Genomic DNA, 14,620 nt, shown 5'->3' on the forward strand with positions numbered 1-14,620 from the left:
TTCCAACTGATAGAGAGAGGGGGAGGGGAAACAAAGAAAAAAAAACAGGTGTTTGTTTCCATCCTTCCATTGTGAGAAGGCAATTTAACACTATGGGTCTGAAAGTTTACTTACTGTGGAAAAAATATACACAGAAATTAAGAAAAGGTGCAAATTACTCAAGACAGTTTGTTCTCACTGAATATATGGAATTATTTGGATTATGAGAAGTGTAAATTGTATTCAACGTTTCTGAGACTAAACGATGTGTGGGGATCCAGCAGATTCTTTTAAAAATAAAAAAGTCTTTTTAAAAAAGGAAGTAAAAGCTGTAATACAAAGCAGGGCCTTCTGAATACTCAGAAGACTTGTGCAATTTTCTGCTAAAAACTCTGCTCTTCTAAGAACAAAAAAATTAAAAAATAAATAAAAAATAGAAACAGTCACCCGGAGGAAACCTACACAGACACAGGGAGAACACACCACACTCCTCACAGTCAGTCACCCGGAGGAAACCCACATGGACACAGGGAGAACACACCACACTCCTCACAGACAGTCACCCGGAGCGGGAATCGAACCCACAACCTCCAGGTCCCTGGAGCTGTGCGACAGTGACACCACCTGCTGCACCACCGTGCCGCCCTATTTAATGATTATGTAGAAATGAAATACATTAATGGTACATTCTATGGGGAAAAACATCACTTATACCCTTCATGAACACTCTAATACTGCAGTCTAGCAGCCCACAAACTGTTCAATAAAACCACCCAATCAGTTTGATCAGAAAACATAGGATAAACTGTTAAACTAGGAGTTATGATGTTGCGCTCCATCTTATGTAGAGTTCAGACACTTTCGAATTGTCCTTCCTCCTCTTCTGAGTTTCACTGGACCCATGATTATGTGAGAATGATGATGATACATGTTTTGTGTTGATTAGTGGATGATGAAGGTGGTGCAGTTGTATTTCGTGTGGAAGCATTGCATCATGGCTGTAAACTCCAGCAGGTCATTACTCCGGCAGAGAGGAGCAGAACAGTTGGACAGTAGTCACACACTCTATCTGACTCTCACTGATTTATTGATGTAGTTCTGCCACAACTGTGTGATTCTGGTACTGAACAATTTGTTCTGTCTGTGGCATATTGTGTGATGCCATTTGTGCCTGTTTTTGCTAAACACTGGGGCTTTTTGGGAGAAGATTGTAACACAATGTTTCTTAACTTGACGTTTCTTGCCCATCTTTGCATCAGTAACAACAGCACTTCCACTTTTCTGTAAACTAGATTATAGAATATTTCAATCAGGAGGTGGTGGCATTTAGCCACAAGGATCTAAATGAGGTCAAGCATTGATGCTGGATGATTCCGGGTCACAAACTGCTCTTCAGTCATCCCAAAGGGAGTTGATGGTGCTCTGTCACATCAGAGAACACAGTTAGCCAATAACTGGCACTGGCGATCTTAAGCTCAAGTCAAGCCACATGCGTCAGATCACGATGTACAGTTTTTTAAGGAATGCCTCATTTCTAGTTCCAACAAACTGTACCAATGTAGTCCTCTGATAAAAAATGTATCTAATGGAATCGGCTCGTAGATTGTGGTTCACTTTTCTTATTTATTAATTTGTAAAGCAATTTATTTTTGTTGTTTGCTGGGAGCTTTATTATGATCCCTCCTTTCCTTTAATAGATACAAACACCCATGCCATACCAGTCACCCATCTACAAGTGTGATGCAGAAAGTTCATTCATTATCTGTAAGCACTTATCCAGTTCAGGGTCGCGGTGGGTCCAGAGCCTACCTGGAATCATTGGGCGCAAGGTGGGAATACACCCTGGAGGGGGTGCCAGTCCTTCACAGGGCAACACTCACACACTTGCACATTCACTCACACCTACGGACACTTTTGAGTCACCAATCCACCTACCAACGGGTGTTTTTGGACTGTGGGAGGAAACTGGAGCACCCAGAGGAAACCCACGCAGACACAGGGAGAACACACCACACTCCTCACAGACAGTCACCCGGAGGAAACCCACGCAGACACAGGGAGAACACACCACACTCCTCACAGACAGTCACCCGGAGGAAACCCACGCAGACACAGGGAGAACACACCACACTCCTCACAGACAGTCACCCGGAGGAAACCCACGCAGACACAGGGAGAACACACCACACTCCTCACATTGCAGAAAGTTATTTAAAGTTATTTACTCGACCAGTGAGCCTAGTCAGCCTAATTAACCCAGAGAAGTCTGGGAAATGGAGTTATGTCTTATGTCTTAGCCTCCTGTGTGCTGCCAGTGGTGGGGGTTGATTATTTAAGCAAGCCTTACGTTACTTATGTCTTTTTATCTCTTTATCTTTTAAGTTTAGAGATTAATTATTTATAAAAGATGCTATAATGTGCTCATAGGGTTAGGTATAATCACCTGTTAACACATCACTAGACCACGGCACACATTTCTACACTGCACGGCCATTTTTATTTCTGGATTGATTTATTGTTTGCATCATATTTTCTTAATTGTTTATTGTCATTATTTATGATGCCCTCGTGTGTGATGGAGCCTCAGGGAATACAGCGTATCATGAAGCTCATATTGGATGACACATGGGCTGTGTCACTTTGATTAGAAGGCTTTGACACTGAAGGCCCCCATGCACCCAGTTAATTAATGTTTATTGTTGCGGTTGCTGCTGATGCTGTTGTTGTTTTTAATTAGTGGGAGCAACTTACAAGCCATATATTGTCCGTTATTATTTGTAAACATGCCTTATCCCACCACACTAGAACTCACCATTTACTTTTTTTTCACACATAGTAGATACAAAGCAGCTTTTTTGAATTTTGATTCTGTGTCCTAGTGCCAAATGAGTGCTGCTGATTCCACAGTCGCAGAAAGAATACCACTTTGAAAATAAGGAAGAAACCTTGAGAGGAACCCCAGCTTGATATGGGAACCCATCCTCCTTGGGACAACACTAGAGCAGTGTATAAACAGAGAGCAGCATGAATGTAGAGTTAGTGAGTGACCATGAGTGTATAGTGGTGTATAACACTATGCTAAGAGCTGTGTTAATAAAGTGAAAAGTGAAAGGTAGGTGATCACTGAGCATTTTAAGGTAAAGCCCAGTGTCAGTGGTCATTGGCATGGGAGTGACCTCATGCAGCGTCCCGTTGATTAAAAGCATTGTGCTGTGTTTGTGTTCTTTAAATTGTATTTCTGCATTTTCCCTTTCATTGTTGTATTCACCATAATGTGGTTCTGTGTTCCGTGTGGTAAATTTATTCCGGTGTTAGGCTAACAGTGTCACTCTGGGTCAGTGTCCACATTGTGCTTTTCAGTGTTGTAAGCTTAGTCACATCATTATATACTCTATATTCATTCATTCATTATCTGTAACCCATATCCAGTTCAGGGTCGCGGTGGGTCCAGAGCCTACCTGGAATCATTGGGCGCAAGGCGGGAATACACACGTTGGGGGGGCACCAGTCCTTCACAGAGCAACACACACACACATTCACTCACACACTCACACCTACGGACACTTTTTGAGTCGCCAATCCACCTACCAACGTGTTTTTGTTGGACTGTGGGAGGAAACCGGAGCACCCGGAGGAAACCCACGCAGACACAGGGAGAACACACCACACTCCTCACAGGCAGTCACCCGGAGGAAACCCACGCAGACACAGGGAGAACACACCACACTCCTCACAGACAGTCACCCGGAGGAAACCCACGCAGACACAGGGAGAACACACCACACTCCTCACAGGCAGTCACCCGGAGGAAACCCACGCAGACACAGGGAGAACACACCACACTCCTCACAGTCAGTCACCCGGAGGAAACCCACGCAGACACAGGGAGAACACACCACACTCCTCACAGACAGTCACCCGGAGCGGGAATCGAACCCACAACCTCCAGGCCCCTGGAGCTGTGTGACTGCGACACCTACCTGCTGCGCTACCGTGCCGTGGATTAAATAATCCATATTTAATTACGACATATGATTGTTACTTTTAATTCCATTTTAAGGTACAGTTAAATGCACATGTTGAGATGGTGTAGTAATAGTCACTATTCAACATCTACTGATGATTCAGCACAGAGCTCCACACCTCCTCCACATCATCTCACATGCAACTGCTGGATGCCACTACGTCCCTCTTCACATCCTCCATTCAGTGTAGAAGCAGCTCTGACTCCTCACCTGCGTCCACCCTGCCCCTCCAACACACACACACACACACACACACACACACACACACACACACACATAGTCTCTCTCTTTCTTATTTCTTTAGGGATGTCCTCTAAGGGTCAGTCAGGTTGTGTGTGTACCCACAGAGCCCTGATGTGCTCTTACGCTTAAAGGAGCCATCAATGCTTGTTATTTTTGCTGAAATGGACAATTATTTTGATGGGTCTCCTCTGGGCACTTTGGCTTGTTTTCTGTATTTTAATGGTCCATAAAAGCATCCAATATTTGGGAAAACAAACACATTTCTAAATGGAAAACTGCCATGAAGTAACACATATTTAAACCATGATGATTCTGTCTCCCAACCTGCATTTTGCTTTGACTTATCAGCTGTTTTATGTTTGCTTCATTGGGATTGAGATCACACCGTTCCCAACTGAGAGGAATCAGTCTCAGAGAATTCAGAGCAGAATGTCAAAAATACAAAAGAATGCTTTGCAAATTTGAATCTGGTTTCCAATTTGAAGATTGTATCCTGTGCTGTGAAAATGGCAGATTCATATTCAGCTTGACACCCAGACAATACTTAGCCCACGGCTGAAGTCAAACATAATTAACCTTTCCAAACAAGGCTTGGTCATCTAGCAGGATTCAGACAGACAGGGAGAAATGAAAGGTTGAATCCTACCCAGTTGAAGAGAAGACTATAAACAACACATTTATTCACATTTTAATCCAGTGACCACCGCATTTATTTATAACTGACATGGTTGGATTGTTTGATGTGTGGGTTTTTTAAAAATATATTACAGTGTAAATCTTGTACCTACCAAATACACCTTTAAAATGAAGTCTTTAAAACATGGATGGAATTTCAAATTATATATATTTTGCTATTTAGATTAATTTTTTACATCACTGGATGAAATGTTTTCATTTTTGAAAACCTTCTGGAGATTCTGGAGAATGTAGTCTCCCTACATTACTTTTCCCCCTTATTACATATATTCATTCATTCATTCATTCATTATCTGTAACCCTTAACCCTTATCCTTATCTGGTGGGTCCAGAGCCTACCTGGAATCATTGGGCGCAAGGCGGGAACACACCCTGGAGGGGGCGCCAGTCCTTCACAGGGCAACACAGACACACACACACATTCACTCACACCTACGGACACTTTGGAGTCGCCAATCCACCTACCAACGTGTGTTTTTGGACTGTGGGAGGAAACCGGAGCACCCGGAGGAAACCCACGCAGACACAGGGAGAACACACCACACTCCTCACAGACAGTCACCCGGAGGAAACCCACGCAGACACAGGGAGAACACACCACACTCCTCACAGACAGTCACCCAGAGGAAACCCACGCAGACACAGGGAGAACACACCACACTCCTCACAGACAGTCACCCGGAGGAAACCCACGCAGACACGGGAAGAACACACCACACTTCTCACACACAGTCACCTGGAGGAAACCCACGCAGACACAGGGAGAACACACCACACTCCTCACAGACAGTCACCCGGAGGAAACCCACACAGACACAGAGAGAACACACCACATTCCTCACAGACAGTCACCTGGAGGAAACCCACGCAGACACAGAGATAACACACCACACTCCTCACAGACAGTCACCCGGAGAAAACCCACGCAGACACAGGGAGAACACATCAAATTCCTCACAGACAGTCACCCGGAGGAAACCCACGCAGACACAGAGAGAACACACCACACTCCTCACAGACAGTCACCCAGAGGAAACCCACGCAGACACAGGGAGAACAGACCACACTCCTAACAAACACATTTCTAAATGGAAAACTGCCATGAAGTAACACATATTTAAACCATGATGATTCTGTCTCCCAACCTGCATTTTGCTTTGACTTATCAGCTGTTTTATGTTTGCTTCATTGGGATTGAGATCACACCGTTCCCAACTGAGAGGAATCAGTCTCAGAGAATTCAGAGCAGAATGTCAAAAATACAAAAGAATGCTTTGCAAATTTGAATCTGGTTTCCAATTTGAAGATTGTATCCTGTGCTGTGAAAATGGCAGATTCATATTCAGCTTGACACCCAGACAATACTTAGCCCACGGCTGAAGTCAAACATAATTAACCTTTCCAAACAAGGCTTGGTCATCTAGCAGGATTCAGACAGACAGGGAGAAATGAAAGGTTGAATCCTACCCAGTTGAAGAGAAGACTATAAACAACACATTTATTCACATTTTAATCCAGTGACCACCGCATTTATTTATAACTGACATGGTTGGATTGTTTGATGTGTGGGTTTTTTAAAAATATATTACAGTGTAAATCTTGTACCTACCAAATACACCTTTAAAATGAAGTCTTTAAAACATGGATGGAATTTCAAATTATATATATTTTGCTATTTAGATTAATTTTTTACATCACTGGATGAAATGTTTTCATTTTTGAAAACCTTCTGGAGATTCTGGAGAATGTAGTCTCCCTACATTACTTTTCCCCCTTATTACATATATTCATTCATTCATTCATTCATTATCTGTAACCCTTAACCCTTATCCTTATCTGGTGGGTCCAGAGCCTACCTGGAATCATTGGGCGCAAGGCGGGAACACACCCTGGAGGGGGCGCCAGTCCTTCACAGGGCAACACAGACACACACACACATTCACTCACACCTACGGACACTTTGGAGTCGCCAATCCACCTACCAACGTGTGTTTTTGGACTGTGGGAGGAAACCGGAGCACCCGGAGGAAACCCACGCAGACACAGGGAGAACACACCACACTCCTCACAGACAGTCACCCGGAGGAAACCCACGCAGACACAGGGAGAACACACCACACTCCTCACAGACAGTCACCCAGAGGAAACCCACGCAGACACAGGGAGAACACACCACACTCCTCACAGACAGTCACCCGGAGGAAACCCACGCAGACACGGGAAGAACACACCACACTTCTCACACACAGTCACCTGGAGGAAACCCACGCAGACACAGGGAGAACACACCACACTCCTCACAGACAGTCACCCGGAGGAAACCCACACAGACACAGAGAGAACACACCACATTCCTCACAGACAGTCACCTGGAGGAAACCCACGCAGACACAGAGATAACACACCACACTCCTCACAGACAGTCACCCGGAGAAAACCCACGCAGACACAGGGAGAACACATCAAATTCCTCACAGACAGTCACCCGGAGGAAACCCACGCAGACACAGAGAGAACACACCACACTCCTCACAGACAGTCACCCAGAGGAAACCCACGCAGACACAGGGAGAACAGACCACACTCCTCACAGACAGTCACCCGGAGGAAACCCACACAGACACAGGGAGCCCTATTACATATATTTATATATATGACTAAAAAGCATTTCAGATATTTATAACGTCATGTTTGCTATGATTTATTATAATTCATAGCTAATTTACATTGACTAAGTGTGCTCCTGTCCACTGGTGGCACTGTTGCACTAAATACACTGAAACTCTCAGTTATGTCCCCAAAGAGCTACAGAAATAGAGTTGTAATTATTATTATTATTATGTACAGGGGTTAGACAACGAAACACCTGTCATTGTAGTGTGGGAGGTGTCATGGCTAAATTGGAGCAGCCTGGTGGCCAATCTTCATTAACTCCACATTGCACCAGTAAGACCATGTGCATCCAATGGTTCAAACACTGTGTCCTGAAGGCGGTGCCGTGTATCAGGACGACAACGCACCAATACACACAGCGAGACTGGTGAAAGACTGGTTTGATGAACATGAAAGTGAAGTTGAACATCTCCCATGGCCTGCACAGTCACCAGATCTAAATATTATTGAGCCACTTTGGGGTGTTTTGGAGGAGCGAGTCAGGAAACGTTTTCCTCCACCAGCATCACGTAGAGACCTGGCCACTATCCTGCAAGAAGAACGGCTTCAAATCCCTCTGACCACTGTGCAGGACTTGTGTATGTCATTCCCAAGACGAATTGATGCTGTATTGGCCGCAAAAGGAGGCCCTACACCATACTAATAAACTATTGTGGTTTCATTGTCCAACCCCTGTATTTTCATTTATTTCTTTATTTATTTATTTATTAATTAATTTATTTTTTTGAGTTTTTGTTTGTGAGTTTTTGCAGGAAAATCCTTTTCATGGCAAAGATTAGCACAAGACTCAGAACATCTGGCCCAGTTTTTTTTTTTTGTTTATTTATTATTTTTTTTTATACCTATGGCATGGTCTCAAAATTATAAGTGGTTATAAGATGTTTATAAACTGCAAGAAGCAGGACCTTCCCTACGGCAGGAGGAACTGAAATATCAATCCTGGAGTCCCACTTACCATCACTCCACAGAGCACAGCTCTGACCAGAGAGGACAAATGTTTAAATAAATGGTTAATAAAATGCTAAATCCTTAACCCCCTGGAGTGTGAGGGGTTTTCAGACACTCTGGTGTAGTCTGACATGCCTTGATTGTTTTACAAATTGTACGCATATGAAATTATTTTTTTCTCAAAGTGTTACACGTGCATTTTTCAGAACTATCTCTGCAACAACAAAGTTGAATCATGTGTGTCATACATCTATATTTTGATTAAATTTACTCTAAACTTAGACTTTCCAAAATCCTATTTTCAGAAGTGCTGATAAACTGTGAAAAAGCACATTCTAAACATTTCTCGCCGGGACCTTTGAGGTCAAAACTTTGTGAACACGGGTCTTGGCAACACACGGCTGAATCTACTTTTCATAAATTGTATGTAATTTTATACTTAGGGCAACAAATGTGAGGTAACACTCTGTTTTTCTCAGACAGCCGACTTCACGGGGTTAAACAGGTAATTTTCACTGTCTACTTCTTTATGATTTCAAGGAAACATCCTGAAGTTTTCCCGCTACGTTATTTTCCTGATTCAGCACAAAGAGGCTCAGCAAACGCTTAGAAGAATGCAAACTCAGAACAAAAACATCCTCCTTATCTTCACTTATCTGAATCTGTATTGCGTATAATGTGTAATATGTGTATTACTTCTCTCTCTCTCTCTCTCTCTCTCTCTGTTTGATGCTGTGAGGGCTCTTTCATGTTGACAGATTGTCTGATCTCCTTCTCTTTCTCGTTCTCTCTTTCTTTGTGTGACTCACAGGGTCTCGGAGCTCATGGGAGAGCTTATTGAGCCCCGTCCTGCCAGCGCAGATCACCGCAGTAACTTCCCTGTCTGCCCCCAGTGTGACCCTAGTGAGCGGAGACTGGAAAGATCAAATGGCTCCAGGTGAACACTTAGGGCTCGAGGACCAGTTGGGCATTTTGATGATTTTTTGTTTTGTCTGGTACAAATTCAAATTTCATGAACAAAAGCATATGTTTACATATCCCTCATATCACCACATTCTCACCTGGCACTGGGCTTGAATATATATTAGCTGAATTTAATAAAATCAAAAACATGTATCTCCTACAATGAAACTTACAGGAAACGGTAAAAGCTGTTATATTTAAATGCAAGTTAATTCTTAGTAATAAGAGAACTGCTATTCGTTCATACCATGTGACATTTTCACACAGCTTGTGTTTAATGTGGTAAAAAAAAAAATGCAGGTGCATTGCTGTATTACAACAGTAGCAATGTATTAAAATAATAAAGCATTAAATGTTTTTGAAGCATATTTTCCCCCAGTCACCACCGCAGATAAACAGCAATTGGGAATTAGAGAAGTGTGTTCTCTGGAGGCTGTAGATATTATCACTTAGAGAATAAATAAAAAAGCAGGTAGGTGTCGCAGTCACGCAGCTCCAGGGACCTGGAGGATGTGGGTTCGATTCCCGCTCCGGGTGACTGTCTGTGAGGAGTGTGGTGTGTTCTCCCTGTGTCTGCGTGGGTTTCCTCCAGGTGACTGTGTGTGAGGAGTGTAGTGTGTTCTCTCTGTGTCTGCATGGGTTTCCTCCGGGTGACTGTCGTTGAGGAGTTTGGTTTGTTCTCCCTGTGTCTGTGTGGGTTTCCTCCGGGTGACTGTCTGTGAGGAGTGTGGTGTGTTCTCCCTGTGTCTGTGTGGGTTTCCTCCGGGTGACTGTCTGTGAGGAGTGTGGTGTGTTCTCCCTGTGTCTGTGTGGGTTTCCTCCGGGTGACTGTCTGTGAGGAGTGTGGAGTCTTCTCCCTGTGTCTGCATGGGTTTCCTCCGGGTGACTGTCGTTGAGGAGTTTGGTGTGTTCTCCCTGTGTCTGTGTGGGTTTCCTCCGGGTGACTGTCTGTGAGGAGTGTGGTGTGTTCTCTCTGTGTCTGCGTGGGTTTCCTCCAGGTGCTCCGGTTTCCTCCCACAGTCCAAAAACACGCATTGGTGACTCAAAAGTGTTCGTAGGTGTGAATGTGTGTGTGTTGCCCTGTGAAGGACTGCCGTCCCCTCCAGGGTGTATTCCCGCCTTGTGCCCAATGATTCCAGGAAGGCTCTGGACCCACCGCGACCCTGAACTGGATAAGGGTTACAGATAATGAATGAATGAATGAATGTTTGTTAACATCTGTGGTGTGGTTTCAACTGAACAAATAGGGAGAGTGTACAAAAAAGCATAAGAAATTCAATGAGTTCCTTAATAATTTGTAATTATTTCTATGGAAATACCTAGTTGAGTGTTCAGCGTCTCAAGTTTTCCCTGAAAATCATTTGTCTCACCCACTCTGCACAGTTGACTAAGTGATGGCTCTATCACAGGGAGATCTCAGGTTTGATCTCTGTTGAGGCTTCATCCTAGGAGTCTTAGAGAGTGCAATTGGCCCAACCTCATCCTTGAAAATGAGGTAGTGGCTGGCGTAGTGCATCTCAGAGGGACCCTGTGCTTGCTCTAGGACAACTATTATTCAGAAACAAAATAATAAAATTGAATATGTTCAAACTGTCTTCATATTTTATTGCATTTTTTTATATATGCATTTGCAATTATATATAATAGAGGTATAGTCTCCAAAATGCTGTGTAACTATCTCAGCACTCAAGGAAGCAAATACAATTGATGTTATATGATGACACAAATACAGTTTTCTAAAATCGTTGTAAATCTAAGACCTAGTTACCGCTATTGTGTGTATTTACAGATTCAGATTTGTTTAAAGGTAATAACACTTTTGCACCTGTATTACTTGATCTGAATTCAGCAGAGGTCATACCATATGTAAAGTTCTATAAGCAATGACACTAGTGCAGTTATCCCTTGCTTTCTGAATACACTATGTCTTTCCATCTTTATGATCTCCTGCTGTGTGTTCTAATATAGAAACATTATTGAATCTTCTCAAAACAGATTTCATCATGTTTCCAGACTATGAGTATGACAAATGACAAAAACATTTATCACATCAAATCACAGCAGCCATATTTATGGCACCCACTTAAAATGATTCAGCACCTCTGTAGTGCCCCAGTGGGAAAGAATGGTGCTTGTGGAACTGAAATGGCTTCGTGTTCTTGAATTTTAACCATCTATATCTATGTACTCCATCTTTTTGAACACACACTTACACATGGCGCGATCGGCAAACATCCCAGTGCCTATGAGCAGTTGGATGTTAGGTGCCTTGCTGAAGGGCTCATCAGCCATGAATGTTGAGGGAGACGACAGTGCTCTTCCTTCACTCCCCTACTCCCAAATTAAAGCAACAATTATGGAATATGATTATTATGAAAGTACGGAGTTATAGAAGATAGTGTCTCATCGGTCATAGCTCTAACACACCTCAGAATATCCACTCTCTGCAGTTACTTAGAGTTCTTGAAAATTGTTTAAAAGATCAGGAGGAGGGAATGCTGCGTTATTATTACAGCCAAAGAGATCAATAACATTATTGTAGTAATTTAGAATTCTAGCTGATTCTTTGAGCATCGAGGGGGAAAGTATTGTGCAATTATTACAGTAGGAATGATCAATAACAATTTATTTACATTTTTTTGTAGAAAATGCATTGGTCAGCCTTTGTAATTCACTATATCTGACATTCTTGGTGCTAGAGATGATTGTGTGTTTATATTCACATTTTACTCTCCGTAATTTCAGTATTGAGGTCATTTATACATATATTTTTTTCCTAATTAACTCTATTTCTTCATTTATTTTATCTATTATTTTCCTTTTCTCTGATTGTCCCTTCCCCCCTCTCTCTCCCAGACTTACTATTTCCTGTTTATTCTTTCTCGTGTTTCATTCTGACACTCTTTCTCTTACTATATTTCTTCGCATCTCTTGCATGCTTTCAGTGTTGAGTTTCTGTTTATTTTCTCTATGAGGTATCAATGAGTGTAAGACGAATGTATGCTGGAGGCATGTGAGAGATCTGGTGGACGATGGGTGTAAATGCAGATACTATGCCTTCGCACCGATGGGCAAGCTGTGAATGAGCAAGTGTCTGGATGACTCTGAAGAGTAAATTAATTAATTAATAAGAATGATGTAAGCACGTTATGATAGCAACAGTCGTAACTAAACCACGTATCTCAGAATGGAAACTGTGTAGGAGATCTGGAGGGTGTTGTGCATTAATAAACTACAGTCTTATTCTAGGCCGTTTTAAACTGAGCTATAATGATCATCGACTAAAAGTCCCCAGAGTGTAAAACGCAACTGGCAAAACGGATTATTTCTTGCTTCATTAGTTCATGATATTATTCATGTTAATTACAGTCAACGTTGTCATTCATAAGCATTCACAAGACTGTATTTCAGAAGCAAAGTCTAATGGGTTTCCCAGTCTCTAAACACCCTGACACTGTCACACCGTAGTCAAGACACATAAATGTTTAATTAACCAATGATATTACAGTTTGTTTTCTCCTCCCACTCCTACTAAGTCCACTTTTTACCGCCCACCCCACTCCCCCCTCCAAAAATTACACTAGTTATTAATTTTTGTTGCAGACAGCTTCATTTCTTCAAAATAAATAAATAAATAAATAAAAAATCTCAAGTAGTACAGCTTTTTGGGGTCCACATGGGGTAGAAATGGGCTAGCTGGGATCAAGTTAGCCATGTTGCACGTGTGGGTTGGTACATGGGTTATTAGTGTGACCCAGATGGTCTGTCTATATTGAATATGTTTGGGCAGATCTCCAACTCGTTGAATATGTGACCCATTTAGACCCATAATAGCCTGTCGGAGTTTATTAATAAGAAGAATATATGATACTTTATTAAACAGAGACTCCCCCTTTAATGCATCTATTGCAGTAAACATGCACATTAACACCCACACACAAACAAATACTGGCAGCAGAAAGCACAGGGAGGTGGTGAAACCAGCCATGGCACTAGGCAGTAGTTAGGGTTTAGGGGGCCTTACTCAAAAGCACTCCAGCCGTGGGTGTTGAGGGGGTGTGAATAGCCATTCCTTCACACCATCTATCACAGTTTAGGGATTGAACAGGTGACACGACTACCCCCAATTTCCAATATCCAATGTTTTAGACACAGTTTGCCTTAACAGGTGTGTTGTGAGATTGGGATTGGGCCAACACTGACCATGTGGGAAAAACTTGCTGGTAACCACAGGGTTTCTCATTTCCACACCACATGTGTGTGCTGAGTGGGGCACTTTATCTTTCTCTCATTTCTTTATCCTTTCTTCCATGCATGTGTTTAGGGTTGGGACGAGTGGTTAAAGAATCTTATTTCTGAAATAATGATAATAAACATATGCTGTATATTTCTTTGTTTACACTGGTAAATGTTGTTCATATGCAGAAAAGTAAAGTCATTCAGTGTTGGCTGTGTTCCACCAGCTTGATGACTTTCTCCTCAAACTTCTCGTAAGTCTGAATGGTGTGGAGACAGAATGGTAGAATCAGGACCAGGAACTGTTTTTTACTATTGGACCAGAAGAGCTGTATGTTCACAGGGCTCTTTACTGTACTGAGCTTCAGAGCACTGTGACCCAGTATCGTGAAGGAACTAAAGGTTTCAGCCTTCTGTTCTACTGCAGTTATAAATCACGCACCCTGCTCCCCATTGTTTGGTTTGTTTTTATGGCTCTCAGCCTCTTTGAAAAAGTACTGGACAGAATTTCCATTCGCACTTCAGCAGCAATGGTTGAATGCCTCCCTCTTTGTCATCTCTGGACAGTGTTGTTGCTTTAGAGAAGGCCCACAGTCATCAGTGCCATACCCAGTGTTCTGCACATCAACTGGAGCTGAGATTTTTCTTTTTGTTCTTTTCTTTCTGTTCTTAGAATTCAAGCATGTTTTGGAGGCATGCATTTTTTTATTTATTTGTTTTTCTTGTTACTTTGTTCACTTTGAAAAAGGCAAAAAAACATCAAGCACGACACACAACATCCCACATCATCCAAGACACCCTTTTGCATGATGCTTGTAGTTTCATATTTGCTTTTAAACAAATACAGAATGCATGCT

General features: G+C 42.5%; 1 protein-coding gene across 1 annotated transcript in view; it reads left to right on the top strand.

Annotated features, from left to right (window-relative positions):
* Window positions 1–14,620, top strand: part of tcerg1l (transcription elongation regulator 1 like) — a 134,955-nt gene that overhangs the window by 106,415 nt on the left and 13,920 nt on the right. Inside the window, exon 5 of the mRNA XM_066665255.1 lies at window positions 9,376–9,501. Coding sequence (XP_066521352.1) covers window positions 9,376–9,501 — 126 coding nt within the window. The remainder of the gene's footprint in view (window positions 1–9,375; window positions 9,502–14,620) is intronic.

The sequence above is a fragment of the Hoplias malabaricus genome, chromosome 3 (genome assembly GCF_029633855.1).
Source record: "Hoplias malabaricus isolate fHopMal1 chromosome 3, fHopMal1.hap1, whole genome shotgun sequence".
NCBI lineage: Eukaryota > Metazoa > Chordata > Actinopteri > Characiformes > Erythrinidae > Hoplias > Hoplias malabaricus.